This window comes from Manis pentadactyla, chromosome 1 (assembly GCF_030020395.1).
Source record: "Manis pentadactyla isolate mManPen7 chromosome 1, mManPen7.hap1, whole genome shotgun sequence".
Taxonomy (NCBI): Eukaryota; Metazoa; Chordata; class Mammalia; order Pholidota; family Manidae; genus Manis; species Manis pentadactyla.
Window position 1 is genome coordinate 103,777,493 of NC_080019.1, and position 15,238 is coordinate 103,792,730.

The 15,238-nt window shown below is 40.2% G+C and overlaps 1 protein-coding gene across 4 annotated transcripts in view; it reads left to right on the forward strand.

Moving 5' to 3' along the window:
* The window catches only part of FNDC3B (fibronectin type III domain containing 3B), a 338,844-nt gene that overhangs the window by 318,688 nt on the left and 4,918 nt on the right, over positions 1-15,238 (forward strand). For all 4 annotated transcript variants that reach the window (XM_036930882.2, XM_036930884.2, XM_057499990.1 and 1 more), the window contains exons 24-25: positions 7,167-7,333; positions 9,064-9,191. In XM_036930882.2, coding sequence (XP_036786777.2) covers positions 7,167-7,333; positions 9,064-9,191 — 295 coding nt within the window. The remainder of the gene's footprint in view (positions 1-7,166; positions 7,334-9,063; positions 9,192-15,238) is intronic.

The window sequence follows — 15,238 nt, forward strand, 5'->3', positions numbered from 1 at the left end:
ATGACCAAAAAATATTGTAGCCAACCACTCCCAAGCCACAAGGTCTGCATGCAGCGAGGGACATGGGGAGGAAGCGAACCCCTTCTCACTGGTCTTTTGAAAATCACTGTTGGCAGTTCAGTGCTCAGAGTGCAAACAGGGATGCTCACCAACATCAAAACCAGGTTAGGAAATGCATCCGCCCGACCTTAGGTGTCCCCTCATGCTGCCATCTGCTTCCTTTGCTTCTACATAGACATGACAGGACTTGGTGTTCTTGGCGGAGTGAGGGCACATTCCATCCAGTCCTGTTTTGAACATCTTCCATTCCCAAACATCATATCACTACATCACTTCAGCAGCATAGGAAGCTCGCTCTCTCTCTCTCTCTCTCTCTCTCTCTCCTCTCTCTCCTCTCTCTCATACACATACACAATCCATGGAGTGCAGGGAAATTAAGAAAAAATAAAGGCAATGACATGACACTGTTAAGGAATATAGCAATACTGAGCTAACAGCTGTTGATTTGTGATACTGTGAAACAGGTTTTGAAATGTGCCATTTGCAACCTTTAGTAAACTACAGGCCATTTTAGGTCAGCAGGTTAGATTATGTTGAGTAGTTAATATTAATGGGCCACTGTTTGTCTGTGATGGGCATAGAGATTATAAAATAGAGTAGTAAACACAGAATCCTTAGCATCTTCTCTTATTTTCTTCTGTGAATTTAAGTCATAAGCCATCCAGAGTATTCTTGGGTGTTCCATTTGGAAAAAAACTGTTTTAAGGAAACAGATTTTAAAATTAAATTCTATAGATCATCATTTTCCTCTAAAATGATTTAAAATAAAGAATCATTTAAAGATGTAACATGTCTGAATTTCTTCCTTCAGTAGCACTTCGGTGAAACGAAAGTCATCTTAACAATGTAAAAGCCTGAAATAGATTAAAAGTATTCCTCCCCCTAGAATTTCTTGAAAAATGTCAAGAATCTGCTGTTTTGCCTTCCTGGTATATATTTAATAAGGAATCATAGAATATCCTGCCCGTTCCCTTTGGATCTCATAAAAATCCGTGCCAGGTCAACAACCGTTATTATCCCTAGTGTCTGGAAACAGCCTGGAGAGTTATCAGCTCTTTCAAGTTCAGAGTGAAGGTAACAGGCTGTATGGTGGCCAAGGTCTTCGTACCAGCCATGAAGTACATTGATGGGCAAGCAGAATCAGCGAAAGCATTTTGTATTCAGATACATAGGACATTTTTAAAAATCACCGGCAAATTACTATGAAAACCCGTGCCTGCTTATTACCGTCAAAGTGTCTCAAGACATTTCAGGCGAAGCTGAACACAGTGGGGCAGAGCCATATAAAATTCATTTAGACCATGAACTTTTAATGACCCACCCAACGTTCTGCCTTGTTTCCCCTTCCAAGTAAATATTTTTTAGTATGAGACAGCATTTCTCCCCGTTTTTCCTTTACTGAGTAACAAGGGCCACATCTGCATGAACGGGCCGCAATTTTATAGGCCCTGCTGCTCCCATTGCCATCGTCTTCAGCAGCAGTTCCTCACCTGATTCTCCAGGACAAGACGAGTGGCATACACATGCACACCTTTCTCTCCAACTCAGAGACGCCTAAGGGATTGCAAGTGGGAGGGATGCCATTCTGGGAACGTTCTTCAGGCTTCTTCAACATTGAGAAGGGAGGTTCTCAACCTTCACAAACCTTGGTGCTTCATTATTAATAACATTAGTATTGACAGTAGCAGCTAATGTTTATCAAGACTCACAAGTGCTGGGCCTTTTGTAATGGTTCTCTCTGCATTATCCCATTTGATTCAACAGCTGCCTGAGGGGTAGGCACCAATATACCCATTTACAGAGGGGGAAACAACTTACCTGGCTAGGAGCTGAAATCATTAGGCTGTTGAACCTGAACTCAAACTCAAGTCTGCCGACCGCAGAAATTGATATTACCCTCTGTGCCTTTCACCCCTGGGCCACAGGGCAGCCCTATAGTGGGGCGCACAGTGTGTCTGCACCTGGGCTCCTACTCAGTCTCCACAGAGCCGTGGGCCATGGGGCCAGTGCCTCCAAAGGTATGTGGCCATGGGCAGAAAGGGTTCAGGATGGGGTGGAAGCCCCCTCAGAGACCCCACCAGTGTGGGCTCTGGGCTCCAGGATGACCTTTAAGGAGCTAGGCTACCACCAGAGGTCCCTGTGCCAACATGTGCCTCAGCCAAGGAGCCCCTGGATACCAGGTATTGAACTCTTCCTGTATATTGGGCTCAATGCTGAGCTTGTTACTCACATTTCTGCATTTGACTCTTAAAACAGCCTACAAAGTGGATATTGTCCCTGCTTTGCAGATGGGAGAAACCAATGCTTAGCATGGGCAAGAGATTTGGCAGTAAGGGGCAGTGCTGAGATTCATGTCCCATCTTCCTGGGTCCAAGTCCTTGCTCCACCACCTCTATCAGCAGTGTGGTAGGGTGACAGGGAGAAGTTGAAAATGGTCCAGTCTTTACCAGGCCGCATAGACCACTCAATGTGTCTCTTGTTCCCTATGCCACACCAAACCTCCAGTCAAGGAATTGAGGTCTCAGAATTTTTCACCATCTCCTGCTAGTTATGTAGGCACCCTAGCACTCTAGGTGTCCGCTGCCATTCCCAGTTGATTTTTTCCCATTCCAGGGATTGGCTTTCCTCCCCCCACTGCAGCGTGAGGCGCTGCACACTGAAGTAGCATGCATCAGGGCCTTCAGGACAGCAGGCTCCTAGGGGTCCAAGCCCTGACCTTGGGCACTCTGGTGTAAAGGGGGAGGGACAGGGGAAAGGGAAACTGGATGTTACTGTCCTCTCTTCATGGCAAAGCTGTGCTCTAGCTCTGAATCCTTGGTTGCACTTGAAATGTGGAGTCTTCCATCATTGTCTCTTAGAATTAAATTCTATCACCAAAGGCCTCTGGCTGGCTTAGTTACTTTAAAATGAAGGGTTAAAAAAAAAAAAAGAAAGATTTAGGGGAGAGAAATAAATTAATTGCTCTTTGTAAAGCAAAAATTTGAATATTTTAAATCTCCCTGGGTGGTCCTGTCCACAGGGTGCTAACCTACAGAATCTCCTAGAGAGTCCACTGTGCAACTGGCATAAATCACTGATTCTGAAGAGAGAGTATTTCTTCTCCTGCCTCTTGGTGTGATGGAAAATAATTACAGAACTGGGATAAAAGAGGGACTCTACTTTTTTGTGTTGGCTTGTGTGTTAAAATTTTCTTTTGGCTGGCCTTTATTGTTTCAAACAAGTTATTGTTAGTGTGGACAGAAAGACATTTAGGACCAATGACACATATCTGGAGGCCTGCTCTGTGTAGGGACTGGGTTTTTACAGGAGCTATCAAATTGAATCCCGCTACGGTCTTGTGAGGGAGGTGTTCTTGCCTGCGCGTCACTGACAGGTCCCAGTGCCCGAGGGTAAACAGCCCCCTGACAGAACCCCACAGCTGACGTCTGATGCCGGGGCCCGGCCTGCGGGGCAGCCTCTCACCAGGCAGCCCAGTGTCCACGCAGGAGGGGAAAAAAATAACCTTAGTGTTAGCCAACAGTGATGTAGAGGGGCTCTCTCAGAAGGGAGAGTGGAGTTTATTCTTTAAAATCCTGTCTTGTCAGCATTGTAAAATAATACAACTGACACACACTGAATAATTATTACATGTCAGGACTAAGTGCTTTTGTTAACCCATCTAAATCTCACAACTCTGTAAGGTAGGTCCTGTCATCATCCTGTTGCCCGGAGGAGGAAACCGAGGCACAAAGAGGCCGAGTTTGCTGGCCTGGTGGCAGAACCCACACTTCCTGAGAACGTGTCAAGCACTCAGATGGCTGTAGAAGAAATATATAACAAGTGTTACCCCTTAACATTTTCAAAACTAAAAACCCTTGAAACCCTTAAAATTAGACTGAAAGTGCCAAACTGGCTGTTACCACATGAAGATGAGATTTTCAGAAACCTAAAATTGAGAAGTGAGATTTTCATGAATTTTGTTGTAACTAGAATCTATTACATATGCATTTAATAAATTTGTTAAAAGTGTAAAGTACCCAAAATTACAAATAACTGGTAAATGATTTCCTTAAGGTAAAAAGTATTAATACCAAGTCTTTCTCATCTTTTACGCCATAATCTCATTCTTGCTGTTCTTTCTGCTTTTACCTTCTTTATTTCCGAGAAGAAAAGGACAGGAGAAAACTTTAAAGTGAGGAAAGTGTAGGCTTGCTGTCTTTAATGGCTCTCTGTGGCTCTCAGTCACACATCAGTGTGAGATGATTGGGGGAGATCCTCAGAAGGCAGTAGGCAAACTGCCTTGTTTGTCAGCACCTTCTGACCTTGGACCTGTGTGTCCACCTTCAGAGGCAGGCCCCGAGAGGCTGTGGCCCATCTGTTCCTCTCAGTGGGCATTTGGTGTAGGATTTGCACTGCTCATGCTTGGCAGTCTGTCAGGGTCTCTCCCCGGACTAAGGGTTCCTGATGCCTCCCCTCCCACCCCATGCCCCTTTCAGGAGAGAGCCTGTCAGGCCCACCATCTTCTTCCCTCCACTTGCTGAGGGCTCTCTACACGACTAGTCGCATGACATAGGAATGAACCACCATCTATTTTAGCTATTCCCATACACATTTTGAGAACAAAATAAGGGAACTCTCCTTCCCCACAGAATTTCTTTCTCAGGGGAGGAAGGTCAGACAAAGCCATGATGGCTTTCATCAGAGCAGCAAGCAGGTTATGATTGATTATTGCCAGAGTTCACAGGCTAAATTAAAGAACTAGTCAGACACATGCTTATTCTAGAAAAGGCTGGAGGGATAAAGAGTTACCCCTTACCTTCCTGTTCTCAGCACTCTTCTGCTGGGAGCACCAGGCTGCCTGTTCCAACTTCTCTGAAATTCTCGCTACAAGGTGGGCCTACTGCAGCTAACTACCACCTTCTCTGGACGCAAGGTCATTAAACTCTAACCCGAAATCCTCTGGGTAAAGGCCTCTGTCACAACTTTCAGAGTCACTCTAGCTTTTCTCTAGAAGCAAATGTAGCATTTCTTTTATTTCTTAAGTAATTCTATGCCAAGATGCAAACAAATGCTCTAGTGGCAAAACTTTTAAGTTCTTCATAATGACGCCCTGTCTCACTTTACTTTTTATAAATTGGAATACAACTTTAAAAGATTAATAAAATGCTGTGGTACAAGAGCAAATGGAGAAGTTTAAGGAATAAAACTTTTGATGTACTTGAAAATTGATACCTATGTTATTTGCTCAATTTAGATTACATACAAAGTGAGAGTGCGGAGTCTGCTCCTGTGAATTTCTCTGTGACTGTGAGTGCTGCCTGCATAGATAGAGCTAACTTGCTTTCAAAAGGAGATTCTCTCCTTTGAGCAGGGCAGGACAGCAAAGCAATCCTGTGGCTAGTAATCCTCTCCAAACTCCATTCAAAACTGGCTTTACTGCAAGTTTGTGTTGAAGATGTAACACTTTAACTACTTAAGCCATGATTTCTATTTTGTGGTGTAATTAAGGGCAATTACTCTGGTCAGAGCTTCTAGCCCAGGTGAGGCTGAGTTAATAAATAGCAGTTTGCCTCTAGCATTAGCAAGGGGATCTTCATTAAGGTGGTGATGTGTGAAGAGGACTAAATAAGTTGCCATGGTATTGGTGAGTTTCAGCCTGGACTCTGGCTATCCCTGAAATTAAAACTGCTCAGTCTTCAGTAAAAGGTGCTTCCTTACACAGTAGAGCAAAAGGACCATTAAATTAGGCCAAACGACTAGGCCCAGAAACTCAGTTGCAGGCTGATAAATGCATGGATATTTCAAAAGAAGTATTGACTCTGACAGGTTTGGGGGGAAAAAAGTTGTTGAATCTCTGTATCCATCCATCTGGAGGGATTGTTTTTTGGCACATGGAAAAGCTGCTGTTCACCTTCAGAAAACCCTGCCCACACACAGGACCAACTAACCCACAGGGATTAGGTCTTACTCGTCTTTGAGTCCACAGAGCCTAGCACACAGCAGATGTTCAAGAAATGTCTGCTAAATGAATGCATAAATTTTGCTTGCCCCTCAGACCACATTGGCCTAACAGGCAGTTTGAAGTGTGTGTCTATCCTCGACCAACCTCCAGCAGGTTAAGAAGACAGTGGATCCTCCTCAGGGGGCCGTGACAAAGCACGGGAAACTGGCAGAAGCAAATGGCCTGTGTAGGAATGAGGCAGTGTGGTTGATTAACTCATATAGTGGTTCTCAAAGTGGCCCTGGACTGGAAGGATTCAAATCCAGAATCTGCTGAAGATCCTGGGTAACTTAACGGAAGTTATTCCCAAAACTTCGCAATTACCTAAAAGACGATGATGACAGTGTATCGTAGTTCTGAATAACCCAGTTTCATTGTGAAAGTATTAATTTTTCAAAACGCTGGGTGAACATTTGATTTCATAAGGCCTTATTTTTTTTATCTTCATGCCTTCTGTGCTTATGTTTCATGGAAATATTAATTAGCAGGGAAGTACAAAGTAGTCCTGATTCAGGTGGGAAAAGGAGCCACCACCTGCCAGTGTAACCTGTCCAGCCCACCTGTGCAAGTTTTTTGTTTTAACATGGATGATTCTGAGCAAAGTAATTTTTTTCTTTTTACATATTTTCTCAAAGATCTGTCATCCTAAATGTCTTCTTATTAGTTTGGAAAAGGAGCTCTGAAAGCTCAAGGTTAAAATTTAAAGAATTTTCTAGCTAAACCTCAATTATTTGGAAAATTTGGGTTAAGCAGACTTTGTATTTAACATTAGCTTCATTGTCTATTACATAGTAGAAGGTAATTTTACAGTATCAGATCATATAAATATTACCATTATGAAAATTTTGAAATTTGTTTTTTATTAATTAATAAAAGCATGAACTGGCATTTTTAGAATCTATACCATAATTAAAGGGATCTCATTCTAAGTTTTATGTGTGCTTAAATTTGTTTTTCTTTTATGTAACATAACTGTAACATAGCAACTGGTTATTAATTATTGCTGTTAATAATTCAGACATATGAAAAGCATTTACCAGGTTGGCCTAGTCTCCACTAGTTTGTATCAAATTTCTTGTCACTAATAAAAGTTCCAATGGCTAATGGAGTCTGCTCCTTCCTCTAGGTTTATTTCAATCTACAGAGGACCCAGCCACACCTACAAGGTCCAGAGACTGACGGAATTCACATGCTACTCCTTCAGAATCCAGGCAGCGAGTGAGGCTGGGGAAGGGCCCTGCTCGGAAACCTACACCTTCAGCACAACCAAGAGTTTCCCCCCAACCATCAAAGGTCTGTAGGTTCTGGCACGTTCTTCTGTGAGAGTAAGAAAATGTTAGGGCTTAGGGTAGAAGGCTCAATTCTGACCTTAAATGTACTCTTATAATATTTCTAATATAAGCAAGAAAGAGTCAAAAGAACTTTCTAAAAGTTCTTTAGGAAATGAGAGGCCTTAAAAGAGGGAGCCTACCAATAATGACTTTTCTCAAGTAGGTACAAATGATTGTCACAGATAATTAGTAGTGAGACAGTCTCATCCTGTGTGACAGACTTTGGGCTAGAAATGAGGGTGTATTCCTGGTGTCATAGCACTTGAGGGGTCCCCAGAATCTGACTTGGATTCTGTGAAGGTCTCCCACCACTGCTCCATGGGAAATACCTCCCCCCGCATCCCTGCCTCAGCAGTCCAAAAGCTCTTTGGCAGTCACTTTTGCATGTGATGCACAAACTAGTAGAAGTGGATGTGCACATGCAAGGCCTTGCAGGGCCACTTGGCTAGTAAATGCTCCTGCCCTTTGGTATGACTTGACCTTTCAGCTCTCACAGAAGAGGCTCCTGAACATACTGTGGCTGATGGCTTCATTGTGACAGGATGGCTTGTCACATTTCTCAGTTAGCAAACTTCAGGGGTCTTCCAGGCATTAACTTTGCCTCTCAAGGTGATTGTTGGTAGAGATGCATCATATGGAAAACAGAGCTCTGAATTGATGGCACTTCTCATGGCACATTTACATCAGAAGGGCAGTTTCCTCACCCTGTCACATGACCAGGTCTTCTTCCTCATCCTCTTAGATTCAGGAAATTGTCATCTTAACTGGGGGACTGTTTAGTCTGATAAGATTTCTTGATTGGTTTTTCTATAAATTGCTTTGAGTTTTGGCCAACAACTTCCAACTTTTTTTTTTCTGAAACAGTATTGTACAGAATTGCTAGTAGAAACAACTTCCTCTAAGGAATTAATTTCATGTGATTATTAAAGAAGAAGGGGTTCTGAGAGAGGAGTTATACAGCTTAGTCACAAAATAGAAAAACACCAGATGCTGAATTAAACTGTAGGAATAGAACATAGCTATGAGACAATATTTTTAAATTCTATAACATTCTAAGTGCTTCATTACAAACTAATATAATTTAGCTGTAAACCAGAATGATGAGTCCAGAAGGTGAAAAACAAACTACAAAATAAAAAAACATAACAATTTTTAAAGGCTTTCAGTGATGCCCTTTCTCTGGGACTTAACTGCTCCTAAGACCTCCCTTAGATTCTCACACTGACGTGACTTTCCCTCCCCTGGAACTCCCTAACATTTGTCTGTAATCTCTCATTTTAGTTTGTCTTACACTGTGTTTCTTTTTGTGCTTATCTCATGCCTTGCTCTTCCCTTCCCTCAACCAGATCTTCATTTCCGTGAAAGCAGGGGTTTTTTTGTACCTATTTCTATTCCCCAGAGTACCTAGCTCATCTTCTATGATGCTCAGTAGCCATCAAAACAGTAACAAAAATGTGATCCAGGCCAAGCTTTTATTAATAAGATACTGAGCAGATGATTTCTCAGCCATGGCTCGCTAGTCATGGAGTGTCTTCTCCATGCAGAGGGCTGCCTGCTGGTTTTATAGGAGGCTGAGCTGATACACTCCCCTCACGAGGCAGACACAGGCACTCTCTCTAATTTTATTAAAATAATTGGCTGTTAAAATGATACTTTCAATTTTGAGCTTAGAAGTTTGGATTTATGTTTCAGCACCTCGAGTAACACAGTTGGAAGGAAATTCGTGTGAAATTTTATGGGAGACGGTACCACCAATGAAAGGTGACCCTGTCAACTACATTCTACAGGTACTGGTTGGAAGAGAATCAGAGTATAAGCAGGTAAGAACCCATGTGCAGTTTAGCAGAGTTGGGCTGCTTGCCTCTGCCTATTGCTGGGAATGATTTGGTGATGAGTGAGCTGCATTTTTCTTAAAATCACAACTGTAGAAGCTGCCTAATGTACTCGTTACCTAGCTCTTTAGGGTATGTAAGCCCTAGTTTACATTTTATTTTGTATGTGATGGTACTCATCTTAAATTTTAAGTTCTCAAGCGTAATTTTGTCTTTGAAAGAGTTTTAAATTCTCTTTTGAAATTTGGTGGTGATGTTTGCAACTACCAAAGTCTGTATGTGATTGAAAACTAAAGGGCCCAATGGTTTTACTATTGAGGGGAAGTAGTCTTGACCTAACTACTATCTGCCTTTTTAATAGAATTTACAGTGAAGGATAAAGTGTATGACCTGCTAGCTCTGGAGGCCTGGGATTCAGAAGCTCTAGGTCACTGCTTGTCAGCCTTGAATGTGCATGGGAATCACCTGGGAATTTGTTAAAATTCTGATTTTAATTCAGCAGATCTGGGGTGAGGGTTCAAGCTCCCACTGATGCTGATGTTGCTGATCCGTGGACCATAATTAGAGTAGCAAGGCCGTCACACGATGAACCCATGCAAGAGAGAATATATTTGGAATATAGCCCAGTAAAGAATTTGGTCGTATCATTTTTCATACCCCTTTTTGATCCTTAATTTTCCTGAGCTCCACACTATCAGTCCCTGGCTATTAAAGATTGAAGTACTCTGTACATTTCTGTAATGTTCTCAGAAATTTAATAACTCTATGTGAAGTCAGGATGTAATACTGTTACTCCATAAGCGACCCTGAGGTGCATTCCTACCACCACTGTTAAGAGAGGCGTTAATTTATATCAAACTCAGAAAGTTGAAGCTAAATGCCACCTGTCTTCTGAAACATTAGCATAGTTGTGAAGACTTCTTTATTTAGCTCTTGAGGCTCCAGACACACTAAACAAGTAGAAAATAATTTGATTCAGAGTTTTTGTTAAATTGCTGGTTGATGTTCCTTATATAACAATAAAGAATACTTGCAAATAAAAATGTAAAATGAATCCAAAAAATTCTGGTACATTTCACTGTACTTTGTTAATTTGAAGTATCAGATAGAAGAGTGAATTTTGCAAAAACTACTGTAACTATGACATCCACTGCTATTAACATCAGTGGATATATCATCGATGTTTCCATTATTCCTCTTAAATAAGAGCAAAAACTATCATTTCCTTTCATTTTCCAACCTCATTCTGTATAGTATATTCCACCTCAGAGTACATAATTTTACAAGTGTAACTGTTTCAGCTTACCAGAAACATCTTACTGGTTTCAGAGTCTCAGCTCACAGAGAGAACAAAGGATTTTCCCCACTAAATTTAATCATCTTTAACAACAGAAATATTGTCCTATTCCATAGCAATGTAAAAATGCTTAAAAGATGAAATGTTATGAAATTTCACAACATACCATTTGACACTTAACCATAATTCATTTCCTAACAGTACATTCATTTCACATGCATTATTGTATTTTTAAAACATTTTAGTCCACATACCATGCTTTTCTGCTTGTTCTTAGAAAAAACGTTGTTTCTCAGAGCACAGTGATTGCTGTTTTACATTGAAAGAGCAGCATTATTTGGTCAGTACCTATAGATCAGACATTGTCAAACTATAGGTAAATCCATTTAGTACTTAAGATTTTATGAGCAGATTGGCTGGTTTGAGTCTACTCTTTGTTTAATGTATATTTAGACCCACAGACATGTAAATACTAATATGATACACAAACACATATATGCCTCAGAAATATATTTCTTATTGTAATGTTATAAATGATTTTCTTATTGAAAGTAGATGAAAACAGTATTATAGGACAGGCTCAGTAGATGGAGATTAGCATTTTTCCCATAACATGTGTTTCCTACATTTACCAAGAAATGATTAAGGTAGGTAGTGGTACATGAAAAGCCACAGTTGAGTCAGGGACAATTTGTCCTGAGGTTTATTTTGTTTCGTTTTGCTTCTTCCTATTCACTAAACATTAATTTAAACATGATGTTTTGAGTACTTCATTCACTTGTTCTGGACACAAGATAGGGAATGAAACCTATTTATATTATGTGTGCAGAGTAATTGTTAAAATAATTATAGTCCACAGATAACAAAGCCAAAGAAAAAGAGAGGTAATCATTGCTGAGCATATACCGTGGTGGAGCTGCAGGTTCTTAGGAGCATTGTGTATTCCTCAGTTTCGGCACCAATCAGACAGGACCCGCTAATGCCTGGGCTTGCGGTACTCACTTTTATTTTCTCAGGACGGACACATAGGGAGGCACTCAGTAAATGTTTCTTGCATCATGAAAGAGGCAGTTTCAAAGGAACAGGATTATATACTTGCAGTGGTGATAAGAGTTAGCATCAGCATGGGGTGGATTTAGAAGTGATGTTTATAACTTAGGTAAAAAAATCATCCATAATACGAGGGTGTCCTTCTGCTTCCCAAGCTTTTTTTTTACAGGCAACATATGGCAAGAGCCAAGGCTTTTTCTTACGGTTTTGCTTCATTCGTTGACTTTAGCTTTGCCTTTGTTCTAGCTCATTAGCTTTCTTTTGTTTGGCTATTGCAATGTAAGATGAGCAGCTTGTTTTAATTATGAAACAATCTCTTAAAGTATTAAGTCTTCACCTAAAATTTTACTCTTAGAATGTATACATATATTGATTTGGTTTTTCTGCCATTTAATACACATTCCAAGCACAAGCTTTTTTTAAGAATATTAAAACTTCTTTTCAAACTGTATTAATTATAAAGAATTTTTGCAAAGAATGAAAAGTGTGTGTATATGCAGGTACCTGATATTTTTTTGCACAAGATATAACTTAGACAGTTTAATACATACATAAGGTAAGTCAGGATGATTCATACTCATATTCCTGTTGAGACAGCAAGAATTTTTACAAAAAAATACATTTAAACATTGAAGATAAAAAAGGTGATAAACTAAGAAATTGCTACCTATTAGAAGTCAAAAGTTGTGACAAATTAATATTCTTGGTACTCAGATTTGTTGCCTTCAGAAAACTTTTGAAACATCTGTAGATTTATAGACCTTTACATTTAATTTGATGGTATCTGTGTAAATATACTTTCATTTTGTATCATTAGAATATAGTATTGATGTGTATTGATTCTTCATGGTAGCACATAAGGAGGTACTGTGAAGAACGAGCTTCCCTTAACAGAACTATTTTAAAGCCTTGGAGCATACTTTTTTTTTTCTTAACAGCTTTCAATTCAGTTCTCTAATACAGAAATTAAACAGTGAGGCTATGATTGTCTCATTGCACAATTTTTTATTTTTGCATGAATAAAAGGTCAAATCCAAAGCACAGTAAGAGTAATACAGAGATATTTAAAAGCCATCATTTATTTTACTGATTCGTAATTTTTTAGGTTTACAGGTCCCTTTAAGTATTTGTTAAAAGCCATGACCCCCTTACACCAGAAAAATGCTCATGCATACATCCATTCAAAATTTCATGTGAAACAAATTCATGTTCAATTTCATGGAGTCCGCATATAGGAGCCTCGGTTTGCTGAGAAACTGCTAGGTCCTTCCTACTGGGAGGGATGCCTGCGTATGATATAACAGCATGGCCAGTGCTCTCAGAGTTTAGTGACCCATTTGGGTGAAAACAGATGCCTCAAGAAGTAGCTCAGGAACACATCCCCTTGCCTGTCCTCTTCAGGTCAGGAACAGTGATGCCTTGCTAGCATGGCACCCACTACAGAGGTTAGTGGACTCCCTCTTGAGCTCGGGGGATGGGGAGGCAAGGGGTCTAGTTTGCCTCCCATAGTCATGTGATATTGGAGGAGTTGATTGACCTCCCAGAGCCTCAGCTGTCTTGTTAGAAAAGTAGGGATTCTAACCTTCTAACTCAGGGTTACTGTATCAGATTGGCTCAGTTGTGAGAAGACGGTGCCGTCAATCATGTCTCCCTTTCCAGTTCTTGGGAGAGGGATGGCATTAGTAAAGAGATACAGGCATTAGTCCAGCTACAAACCTCCCATAATCCTACCCAAAATGCTGTGCTTAGAAGATAACACAGCATGTTATTCTGAATTAAGGGTCACAGATTCTTCATTTTGGCTGAGCATTAGTTTAAATCCTTCCATTTGGAATAAACATGTCAAAATTACTTTAAAACGTATTTAACATCAAATCAAGAACAGAAATAGTCATTGTAAAATAATACTGCTTATATACTTTCTGTGATATTATGATTGCTTACTTCAATGAAGAAAATTTTAAGTGGAGCTGTACCTTTTAAATTGGGTTGAGGCAAGGAGAAAAGCCCATAATGGTTCCCCTGTCACAGCAAATGAAAACAAAAGGGTACAAGGCCCAGCCTGCTGCCCTGGCGCGGAGAGCTGCCCAGGCCCAGGAAGAGTCATTTCAGTGGAGGCACAGCTGGGTGGCAGGTCTGATGACCCTGTGATTTTGTGATCCCATGGCTATGATTATTTACACAAAAACACATCAGTTATCTCAAGCTTCAGGAGCCAGAATCCTCAGAATATGGAGTAATAGGATTGTTTTAATGTTTCCTTAGCTAAGAATTAATCCAAAAGGCTTAGTCATTATTAACTATTTCTAAAATATATTAAAACTCCTTATTTCCTGTCCATACACTGTAAACAACTTAATCGTAAAAAATGGAATCATTAACAATGATGGCTGTGCCTGTAATAACTGCAGCATTTGTGGAAATAAAACCTAAATTAAGACAGTAAAAACCATTCACAATTAAAAGATCTCTTTAAAGAAAAAAAAAGTACACCATTGTCTTTCTGAGACCACCCACATGTTAGGAAATAATTCATAGACAGCTCCATTGTGGTATATAGTCTGATCTCTTGCATAGCTGGTGGTGTGTGGGTTGGGCGATCACCGTGACAACCGGCTCATCTTTAAATATCCCTTTAACGCTAATGTGTCATTGGCACTGTGAGCTGTGAGAAAGGAGTGAGCTCAGTTCTACCAGGGGTTTTCTTACAGCTCTTTCTTTCACTTCTGTCTGTAACTCTGGTTGCCAAGGCTCATTGCACAATCATGAAAGAAACAAGGGGCTCACCAGGAGGAACATACTTAAAATCTTATAAAACGAGTAGCAAAAGCAATGATGAATCTGGAATATGAGGAGCAAACAATTGGTTTTCTGGGGCTCAGTCACTAAACAAAAGTATAATAAATAAGGCAGTTAAAGTCTGCCTGTAAAGTTTAAAAGTGAGGGGAGAAAAATCTTAAGAAAAAGGCTAAATATCAGGTGAACTTTAGAAGTCTGGTCCCTTTTCTAAGCTTCTTGCTGTCTTTAATTTGTCCAACACTAAATATGTAGCCAGCACACTTGTGTTCACTGGTGGAAGGTCCTCTTTCCTAGTAGAAGTTTACCCACCAGACTTTGAAAAACACTGAACGTATGTAGATTCCCACTAACTCTGGCAAGTGTTTCAGATAAAATTGAGATTGTTGGAAATACCCTATTTTCTAGAGTATTTGCATAGATGGGCAAAACTGACAGCTTTACTAAGGTAGCCTGTCGATAGGTTGAAAATGCCTGTATCTATCACTTTTAATTGCTGTGTTGTAAAAATATATTTGGAATTGTTTTTAAGTTCTAAATAGTATAATAATAGTTAGCTTTTACTGTTCAGTTACTATATAGTAGTTAGGCATGTTTTATGCACTATACAGATGCTAACTCAGAGCCACTCAGATAGAAAGGGTTCAGTTAATTTTGCTCTTTAAATTCCTTATCAGCCAACTATCTTACTGATTTGGTTGAGTTTCAACTAGTTTTTTTCCTGTCTTATTCACTGACTCTAATATAAGCCATGAATTTTTATGTACTTTTAATGATTACCATTTTCTCTTAAGTTTTTTGAGGATCCGTATCACTTGACAGAAGCATCTTGTGAGACCACCTTCTCCTATCCTCCCTCAAAGAGTCAACCCTTAGCTTCAGTCAACTCAGA